The sequence below is a fragment of the Terrapene carolina genome, unplaced genomic scaffold (genome assembly GCF_002925995.2).
Source record: "Terrapene carolina triunguis isolate 2854851 unplaced genomic scaffold, T_m_triunguis-2.0 Scaffold951, whole genome shotgun sequence".
NCBI lineage: Eukaryota > Metazoa > Chordata > Testudines > Emydidae > Terrapene > Terrapene triunguis.
The window spans coordinates 6,019,026-6,030,464 of NW_020665302.1; the positions used below are offsets into that span (position 1 = coordinate 6,019,026).

Consider the following 11,439-nt stretch of genomic DNA (forward strand, 5'->3'; position numbering starts at 1 on the left):
CACACACACACACACACACACACACACACACACACACACACACACACCTACCTGTGCTGATTCCAGAGATGGAGCTCTACACATAACATTTAAGTCAACCTAACTACATTGCTCAGGGCTGTAAAAAATTTTGTATCCTTAGCAACGTTTGGAGGTCGACCTAACTCCTACTTTAGCTGAAGCTAGGTCAACAGAATTTTTCTATCAATCTAGCTGCCAACTCTTGGAGGTGGAAAAAATCCCTTCTGTCGATGTGGGAAGCATCTACACTACAGTGGCACAGCTGCAATGACGTAGCTATGTAACTGAATTGTGGACATACCTTGACATTGCTAGGACTCTTTGGACTTCCCTGATTCTGCCCCAAAGAGAACTGAAAAAGCATGTGCAGCCCTCAGAGTACTTTCTCCTTTCTCCTTGGGACTACACCTGCATCAGCTGATCTCCTCCCTGGCTGCATTCTATGGCCTTGTCTTCACAAGGAAAAAAGTGTGTTTTTAACATGCATTAGCTCCTCCCTGCCCTAAACTCTATATTGACCTGCTAACACACATTAAAACTACAACTTGCCTTAACTAGCATATATTAAAATTCTAGTGTAGACAACACATGCTAGCTAATACATGTTAAAAACGCATCTTTTTCCTTGTGAAGACATGGCCTATGGTGCTGCTCTGCTGAAATGACTGGACCCTGCCAGTTGGCTCCCTCTCTCCCTCAGATGCACTCTATTCATTTATCTAAGATAGAATTTTTTACAAAAGTTTGTAGCCTGGAACAAACAGGAGTATCTACACTAGCCAAATGCTTAACTTCACTTGAGTTAATTGGTAATCAACTAATTTACTCGGGAGGTAGAAAACTCTGGTCTTCTAGACATAATATATGCAGTACTGAAGGGCCAGAATCTGCGAGGGACCCTGTATAATTAAGGTGGCATACTGACATAAAACAACTGTACAGAAATACCTGTACATTTATAAAGACTGATTGTAACAACTTACTTTTATATTTATGTGCAAATATTTATCACAATAGTGATCATTCATTTCTTCTGGGCAGGGACCTAATCTTCACACCTGTCTATAAAGTTGTCAGTAAAATGTTGGCATTATACAAATAATAAAAAATAATAATTCAATATAATTTCAGTTCATATTATTTTTCCTGTGACATGCTCCAGAGTTTGAAAGTATGCATATTTCTATATGTACGTGTATAATTGTGTGCATAGAATGTAAATACATACATATACACACATTGATTTACTTACTGTAATGGTGCATGAATGTTATATACATGTATAAGACTAATAGTACTGACAACAGCTAACCATAGGATGAGTTCATAGATTCCCAGTCCAGAAAGGACCATTGTGAACATCAAGTCTGATCTCCTCAATAATACAGGCCATAGAACCTCCCCAAAATAATTCCTAAGGTATCGTTGAGAAAAACATCCAGGCTTGATTTTAAAATTGCCAGTGATGGAGAATCCACCACAGCCCTTGGTAAATTGTTCCAATTGTCAATTACTCTCACTGTTTAAAATTGGTGCCTGATTTCCAGTTTGAATTTGTCAAGCTTCAACTTCCAGCCAACGGTTTCCCATATACCTTTCTCTGATAGATTAAAGAGCACATTATTAAATATTTATTCCCCATCTAGGTACTTATAGACTGTAATGAAGTCAACCGTTAACCATCTCTTTGTTAAGCTGAATAGATTGAGCTCCTTGAGGCTATCGCTATAAGGCAGATTTTCATGGCTCTTCTCTGAACCCTCTCCAATTTCAACATCTTTATTGAATAGTGGACATCAGAACTAGACATTGTACTCCAGCAGCAGTTGTACCAGCACCAAATTCAGAGCTAAAATAACCTCTCCACTCCTACTTTAGATTCCCGTTTATGCAGCCAAGGAGCACATCAACCCTTTTGGCCACAGCATCACATAGGGAGCTCATGTTCTGCTGATTATCCACCATAACCCCCAAATCTTTTTACAGAATCAAGGTGTCCCAAGATAGAGTCCCCCATTGTGTAAATATGGCCCAAATTATTTGTTCCTAGACGTATATATTTACATGTAATCATTTTCAAAGGCATATTATTTGCTTGCAGTTTACCAAGTGATCCAGATCGCTCTGAATTAATGACCTGTCCTCTTCATTATTTAATACTCCCCTCAATTTTTGTGTTATCTGCAGACTTTATCAGTGATGATTTTATATTTTCTTCTAGGTCATTCAGAAAAATAATAAATAGTATAGGGGCAAGAACCAATCCCTCCAGGGCCCCACTAGAAACACACCCCTCAATAATGATTCCCCATTTACAATTAAATTTTGAGACCAATCAATTAGCCAGTTTTTAATCCATTTAATGTGTGCTATGTTAATTTTTATACCATTCTAGTTTTGTAATCAAAATGTCATGTGGTACCAACTTAAATGCCTTACTGAAGGCTAAGTACCGTATATACTCGTTCATAAGCCAATTTTTTTTTAGTAAAAAAGGGAAGCACCAGAGAAGGGGGTCGGCTTATGAACAGGTATAGAGAGGGAGAGGTGGGCCACAGCCCCTCCCCCCAACAGAGGGAACAAGGAAAGGCAGCACAGCCAGAAGGGAAGAGGCAGGACCAGAGTCTCTCCACTTCTGGCCACGCTGCTCTCCCCCCAGACTCTGAAGCAGCTGCATCTCCGGGGCTGGCAGGCTGCAGACGTGCCGCTCGGCCCCGCCCCCCCGAACAGGCTGTGGCCGTGCCGCCCAGGCACCGGAGCACGCTGCGGCCGTGCCGCCCAGCCCAGCCCACTGGAACATGCTGCGGCCGCGCCGCCAGGTCTGGCCCACTGGAGCAGGCTGCGGCCGCGCTGCCCAGCCTGCCGGAGCAGCTCCAGTCATGCCAGAGACATCCGCCCCTGGCCCTCTCCAGATAAGGTGGGAAGGGATGGGATGGGGAGAGTGTGGGGGTCCCGGGCTAGGGGTGGGGTCATGTGGAGGGTGGTCACAGGGGTTACTCCCCTGACTCCAGCTTCTCCCCCCCCAAAAAATTTCCCCACCAGTTGCTGTCCCAGCCCATCAGGGTAAGCAGCTGATGCGCCAGGACACTGTGTTTACTTAGGGTTACCTCCGTGCCTGCGGATGCTCGAGGTAAACAAACCATCTCGGCCCGCCAGAAGCTTATCCTCATGGCCCGGGAGCCAAAGTTTGCTGACCCCTGAATTATAGGGTCGACTTATGAATGGGTCATAAAAATTTTCCATTTTTACTTATCCATCTTGGGGGGGTCGGCTTATAAACGAACCGGTTTATGAGCGAGTATATACGGTATGTTAAATCAACACTATTACCTTTATCAACCAAATTTGTAATCTCATCAAAGAAAGATATCAAGTTGGTTTGACAGGATTTATTTCCAGAAACCCATGTTGATTGGCATTAATTATATTACCGTCCTTTAATTCTTTATTAATTGAGTCCCATATCAGCCACTCCATTATCTTACCCAGGATCGATGTCAGACTGATAGGCCTATAATTACCCACGTCATCCCATTTACCCTTTTAAAATATTGGCACAGATTAGCTTTTTTATGGAACCATATATATGTAGGGCTGGAAAGGACTTTGAGAAGCCACCAAGTCCAGACTCCTGGTACAAACCTAAACTTAAACCCCGACTATCCCTGACAGTTGTTTATTCAAACGGTTCTTAAAAACCTACAATAGGGATTCCACAACCTCCTTTGGAAGCCTATTCCCGAACTTATCTACCCTTAGAGTTAGAAAGTTTTTTTCCTAATATCTAACCTAAATCTCCTAATCTAAACAATTGATCACAGTCCTCTTTATAACAGCCCTTAACATATCTGAAGACTGTTAACCTCATATGTCCTCTTTTCTCAAAACGAAACATGCCCAGTTTTTTTAACCTTTCCTCATAAGTCCGATTTTCTACTGTGCCCAGAACTGGACACAGTACTCCAGTTGAGGTCTTGCACATGCCGTGTAGATTGGGAGAATTATCCCCTGTGTTTTACATACAACACTCCTATTAATACATCCCAGAATGATATTAGACTTGTCTGCAACAGCATCACATCATTGAGCCATATTCAATTTGTGATCCTGCTATAACCCCCATGTCTTTTTAGTAGTACTGCTGCTCAGCCATTTATTTCTCGTTTTGTAGTTCTGCATTTGATTTTTCCTTCCTAAGTGAAATATCTGGCACTTACGTTTACTGAATTTCATCTTGTTTATTTCAGACCAAGTCTCAAAATTGTCAAGGTTATTTTGAATTCTAATACTGTCCTCCAAAGTGCTTGCAACCCCTCCCAGCTTGGTATCATCCACAGATTTTATAAGCATGTTCTCCACTTCATTATCCAAGTCGTTAATGAAAATATTGAATAGTACCAGACCCAGAGTGACCCCTGAAGGATCCCACGAGATACACCCTCCTAGTGTGACAGCGAACCATTGATAACTTCTTTTTCAATATGGTCTTTCAACCAGTTGTGCACCCACCTTATAGTAATTACATCTAGACCACATTTCCCTAGTTTGCTTATGAGAATGTCATGTGCAACTGTGTAAGAAGCCTTACTAAAAATCAAGATATATCATGTCTACTGCTTCCCCATCACTAGGCCAGTAATCCTGCCAAAGGAAATTAGGTTGGTTTGGCATGATTTGTTCTTGACAAATTCTTGTTGGCTATTCCTTATAACTCTATTATTCTCTAGGTACTTACAAAGTGATAGTTTAATAATTTGTTCCAGTATCTTTCCCGGTATTGACTGGTTTATAATTCCCTGGGTCCTCTTTGTCCCCCTTCTTCCAGACTTCTGGAACTTCCCCAGTGTTCCAAGACTTATTGACAATCAACATTAACAGTCCAGCAAGCTCCTTCGCCAGCTTTTTCAAAATTCTTATATGCAAGTTATACAGACCTCCTGATTTTAAAATGTTTAACTTTAATAGCTGCTGTTCTGCTTTTTAATACCCTCCTGAAATACTACTGGAATGCAAAGAGTGTTATCATATGATATGACTACATCATCTGTTTTCCCCCAAATACAGAACAGAAATATTTATTTGCCTGTGTATGTGCCTTTTCTGCATTATTATTGATAATTCTACCGTTTACATCTAGTAATGGACCAATACTACTGTTAAGATTCTTTTTACTCCTAATATTCTTTAAAATCTTCTTATTGTCCTTAACTCTGCTGGCAATAGATTTTTCCTTGTGTCCCTCTTCTTCCCTTATCAATTTTCTACAATTCCTAGCTTCTGATTTATATTCATCACTATCAACTTCCCCTTCCTTCCGTTTGTTAAATCACATCAGTTTTTAACCAATACAGCCTTCGTCTTTGACTTTGGCTTTTTGGGGCATATAGTAAAGTGTACTTAAACAATTCCCAATTATCACTCACATTTTATGATTAAATTCTTTATCCCAGCTGATTTGGCTCATAATTGTTTTCAGCTTTGTGAAAGTGGTCATGATCACTTGCTTCTAAGGTACCATAAATTTTTAGTTCTGTGATGCAATATTTATGAGTTTTTTAGTGTTGGCACCATAAGACTTCTAACATATGTCACTCAAATTAATGTCCCTCATAATCACACAGCTCTGTTTTCCTACACATTATAGATAGGTGCATAAGAAGGCAGCCATCCTGTTCCCTAGTGTGATTTAGTGGTATCTAGCAGTCACCACCTAATACTCCATATTATGCTTTATGTGTTAGGACATTGGTCCATAAGCATTCAGGATCATTTTCCTCCAAGTTCTCAGTGACTCAGAAACAGGTAATGCCATTTTGACCGAGAGTGCCATTCCCCCTTCCCTTTTCCCCACTCAATTATTCCTAAACAGGTTATAACCATTGATTGGAATGTTAAAATAAATGGTTATAACCTGTTTAGGAAGCATCGAGTGGGGGAAAAAGGGAATGGGGAATGGCACTCTATGTCAAAAATGGCATTACCTGTGAGTCATCCCACCAGGTTTCAGTAATACCAACTAGACTGAAATTCATGCTCAGAAATAGAAACTCCTCCTATTCCTCTTGTCACCCAGGCTCCTAACATTGGTATATAGGTAATTAAGGGTTAATAGGCTTCATGCCACTGACACCCCACTCAGAGTGCCAGTGAACCTCAATCCTGACTTATAACACTTTCCATTCTAATTCTGATTCAGTTTTGATCAGAGCCTGCCAGCTGTGCCAGATGCTTTAGTGATGTGGATCGATGCTCACCAGGAAATAGCATGAGACTGTCAAGTACATTTCATTTGTGCACTAAGTGAGAATTTTAAATTTGGTTCTCCAGAGGTGAAATGCTCATACATTAACCCACTAAATAACAAATAATCCTAATACTGTGCTTCTCTCTGTTCAGAGAGAAATTCACAAGCCAGAACAACAACAAAATGTTTTCATTTTAGGAAAGTAGATAAATACATCTTTAATTATTGTGCTAATCTTACAAGACGGTACAAAACACTATTGTTTTAAGCTACCTTGTCCTTTGCAAAAACAACCAGCTGCAATAATATGCTGTAATCAGAATGTAAAAGATCACTGGTTGGAAAGCAATACTGTAAGAGGGTAAAATACCTCAAACAAACTAACAAAACAAATATATCATGTGCAACAAATTAATCATAGAGGTCTGGTAAAGCCCTGCCAAGTGGCTTTTGCATGTAAATCATGTGGAAATCAAATCTTGAAGTAGTTACAAAAGCTACAATTCTTCAATGCAGATACACTTAAAAACCTATACCTTATTTCACACCACTGTAATTTTGGGATTAGAGTAAATCTTTGGAAAGAATACTTGTTCATGGCTATCTAAAATCTACTTTATAACAGGCACCAAAATACAGACACAGTTCAAAGCCAGAGAAAATCTGTGGAAATGAAAGATTATATAAACATCACCTTCCAGCCCAAATTAGCAAAACTAACATGATCTCAAAATCTACTGAAATATCGCCATGCATTACTGCAGCTACTTGAAAGAAAAAAAGCTTCTTTTACCAAAAAAAGAGATTGCGGGCAGAGCAGGGGGAAGGAACCACAACCTAAAGAAAACGAGCACACTATCAGAACTTGAACAATAACACTGACATTATTCCAGAGACCTCGTACTTGCTAAAAGGCATTTCCTTACCTTTTGTTAACAGGCTTCTCATCCTTCTCATAAGGCCTGATGAACCATTTTCCAATCCTTATGAAGTTTTTATCCATCAGGCATCTACAAAATAATTAAAACATCAATTACTTATTACAATTTAAATGTTAATTCAGTAAATTCTTAAGACATTAAATTAAATTCAAGTTCTTAGCATTCATCTTCAAAGCTCTCCACAACTCTGCCCCTTCCAATTTACCTGCTTCAGTCTCTACATATCACAATCCACCTCCTTTGTGACATCAGTAATGCCAGTCTTGATTCTATATTTAACTGCTTCTCCTACACAGTCTTTGCACTTGCTTCTACACTCCCTGAACTGATCCACCATTCTCTACTTGAAGCCCCTCTTGTACCATAATGCTTAGAAGAATTAGTCAGTGAATAATGACTAAGTTCATAGAAAGTCAGAGTCAAAGATAGCTGATATTTACAAAAAAAGTTATATGATTATATCCCTCTCCCACATCCTTTTTACATTACTTCTCTCATTAAGCTGTAAACTCTTCAGGGTAGGGACTGTCTTCCCACATGTTTAGAATGTGCATATCACAGTGTGAACACTAATGGAATACAAATAAATAGCGATGACATTAATTTACTAATGCATCCGTTTTCCTTCACATGACTCATGTTATTATGAATTATGGTTTTGAAACTTATGATGACATATCACTCATGAATTTAAAAGCAAATGTTATTGTCTACTATACAATATTGTTAGTTGCTAGCAATATTTACATTTCTAACAATACAATAATTACTGTTTTGACCAATGTACATGGCCGAAACAATGGGTCTCTCTCAACAAGACACTCTTTCTTTCCACAATGGCAGGTTTCTTCAGGAATTTTCCCTCGCTCACTAAACTGAGAGCAGTTCCCTGAATTAACTGTTTTTCTCTGCTCACAACAGATGCACACTATCTCTGTACAGAATCCACAGACTATGGCTCTAAAAGTTCAATGCAGGAAGCATGCAGCACTCTCTAACAAATTAGAACAGTGGTCCCCAAACTTTTGACCTCACCCCCCCCTTGCCTCTGTACGCCTTGCCTTCCCCGCCCAAGCTGGGACAAGAGCAGGGCTGTGGCTCCAGGATGGGGGGATGCGGACAGGGATAAGGGGGTTGAGGCTGGGGCCACAGTTGGGGGCGGGTCTGGGAGGAGAGCAGCTGGAACTCCAGGCGCAGAGCCCTGGGCACAGGGCTGGCAGCCGGGGCTGGGAGTGGCAGCCGGGCCCTGAGCCGGGGCTGGGAGTGGAGCTAGGTGGCACTCCCTCCCCATGCCCCGTGGGGGCTGGCACAGGCCCCAGCCATTTCCCCCTGAACGTTCCTCCATGCTCTCTTAGGGGGTCACACCCCACAGTTTAGGGACCTCTGAATTAGAAGGTTGGGAGGGCTTAGGGAACAGATCAGAAGAAGGTGTGAAAACCAGAAAAAGGGGTGGGTCTCAGAGCCCAAGTAGCGCAAGGACGAGTCTGTTGACCCAGGCTCTGAGAGTTGCTGTTTCAGGTTTTGTTTGGTTGGTTTTTTGCAGTGTAGACGTACCCAAAGGGACTATGTACAGTACAGTTGAAACCATGCCAGTAACAACTGTTTCTTATTAGCACAGTTTTCCCAATCGGCATGTATATGTTTTCTTCCTCCTCCTCCTCCTCGGAACCCTGCTAATTTATCACCATGTCCCTGGAAGCCAGGGCCGGCTCTACCATTTTTGCTGCCCCAAGCAAAAAAAAAGCCGAAGAAAAAAAAAAAAAAAAGCCGCCCGGACTGTGCCGCCCCAATAATGGACGGAATGCCGCCCCTTAGTATGTGCCGCCCCATGAACGTGCTTCCTCTGCTGGTGCCTGGAGCCAGCCCTGCTGGGAGTCTATGCAGCTTTATTATGCTGTTCAAACATGGTTTGCAGATTGATAAAACAAAGTCCCTGGACACATTGGCCAGAGGAAATGTGATAGAAATCTGCTATCAATATTTATTTTTAAAGGAAGAAAACATATCTTTCCAGGTGAGATCTGAAAAATGGTTATGCCTTTTCAGAAGAGATTTGTCTAAACACATGTTGCTAGCAGAGTTTAAACTATAGTATGGAGAAGGACAAGAGAAGTTGTGAGAACAAATATGACCCACCCAACCTCCAAGCAAGAAGCAGATGGGTTTCCCCAATTCACTCCATATCTAACCCAGGTTTTATTTGCTAGATGGAAGATCTGGTCTTATACTCTCCTTCACTTTAAGTTTTTCACTAATTTTCTTCTACAAAGGTGGCTAAAGAGTACCCAAACTACACACTACTCCTGAGGGAATTCTGTGCCCCTGCGGGGGCATAGAATTAATATCTTCTGCAGATTTCTTGGCTCCTCCACAGCAAAATGGGGGAGCCAAGAAATCTGTGGGGCACATACGCCCCTTTCCCAGCAGCCTGGGAGCATCTGCTGGGAGCAGCGGGCAGCAGATCACCGCAGGGAGGGAGGCTGGGCGTGCTTCCTTGCCTCCCTGGAGAGACAGTTACTGGTGTGGGGCTGGGCCAATGCCTCTGTGCGAATGAGAGAAAGAGAGAGACAGACACTCTGTTCCTCTCGCTTGTTATTGCTGCATCCTGGGCTTAGAGGTGTAGGGCTGAATGAAGCAGGCTCTACTATCCCTGAGGCAGAGCAGAAATGTAACAACTAAGAGTATGTCTTTACTAGCAATGTTAAAGAGCTGCCGCGGCAGCGCTTTAACGTGGCTGTGTAGTCGCGGCACCAGCGCTGGGAGAGCACTCTCCCAACACTATAAAGAAAACCCACCTCCACGAGAGGAATAGCTACCAGCGCTGTCTACACTGCCACATTACAGCACTGAAACTTGCAGCACTCGGGGGGGGGGGGGGGGGTGTTTTTTCACCCCCCTGAGCGAGAAAGTTGCAGCGCTGTAAAGCGGCAGTGTAGACCAGGCCTAAGAAGGCAAGCTGCTAATGTTCCCATTGTTAGTTAATTGTTCCCATTCTTAATCAATTAAGGCTCCTTTACCTTGCCAGAGTGGTGTAAAGGAGCCTTGTAAATGACAGGTTTCAGAGTGGTAGCAGTGTTAGTCTCTATCAGCAAAAAGAACGAGGAGTCCTTGTGGCACCTTAGAGACTAACAAATTTATTTGAGCATAAGCTTTTGTGGGCTAAATCTGTATTTTCCACTGCATGCATCTGATGAAGTGGGCATTAGCCCACGAAAGCTTATGCTCAAATAAATTTGTTAGTCTCCAAGGTGCCACAAGTACTCCTGTTCTTTTTGTAAATGACAGAAACCGAATCCTCAGCTAGGAAGGTGTATGTGGTTTCTTGCTTTTTCTCCTGTGCCAGAGAAGCACAATGGGGTTAGATTACAGCTCAGGATCTATTTTACTTATCCATTAAAAAAAATGCAGGACAATGATTAGCAAAACTGTACGACTTTCATGTGTGAAAGTCTGAGCAATTTAAAGCGACATTCTACTTTGCAGAACACCAAACACCAAAATAAAAGTAATGTAATTTTAATGAAAATCCAGGATTATAACTGGAATGCAGGATATTGGTTACCAAGTATTTGTAACTTAACTTTCATGTGTTTAGGAAATGCTGAACAGTTATTTTGATTTTTTTTAACTGTATGGTAGTTTTAAAAAATTACCAAAATAAATGAAACTGGTGTGATTATATTGCATTATTTTGACTAATAAAATATACAGAATTTTGCAATTTTTGGCACAGAATTCCCCCAGGAGTAACATACTGTCCCTCCAGTGCATCTGTTGATGTTGGTCCTGCTTTGAGCAGGGAGTTGAACTAGATGACCTCCTGAGGTCTCTTCCAACCCTAATATTCTATGATTCTATGCCATATGAGAATACACTCTGCACAGCCTCCATGGCACAAAGGAACAACCAAGGCAAACAGAGAATAGCAGAAAATCTAAAATAAGTGGCTGAGCAAATAGTTAGAGACTCTAGGCAGCACAATACATAAGCAAAAGGAGGCAGCTACAGCCCAGACACTTAATTTAGAATAGGTGCATGAGCCATAAGCCAAAAGTGTATCTTTAGGGTTCTACTTGGAGAACATACTGACAACAGTTCCTTCTCTTTTAAACCAAAGAGACTGCAGCTCAAGAACTGTGACATGGGGAGACGGGCTGTTTCACAACAGGGCCGGCTCTGGCTTTTTCGCAGCCCCAGGCGAAAAAGCCTCCGGCCGCCCCCCCCCCCCCCCCC

The 11,439-nt window shown here is 41.8% G+C and overlaps 1 protein-coding gene across 1 annotated transcript in view; it reads right to left on the reverse strand.

The window, feature by feature from the left end:
• The window catches only part of MED13L (mediator complex subunit 13L), a 388,191-nt gene that overhangs the window by 173,679 nt on the left and 203,073 nt on the right, over window positions 1-11,439 (reverse strand). The window contains exon 4 of the mRNA XM_026661254.1: window positions 7,192-7,275. Coding sequence (XP_026517039.1) covers window positions 7,192-7,275 — 84 coding nt within the window. The remainder of the gene's footprint in view (window positions 1-7,191; window positions 7,276-11,439) is intronic.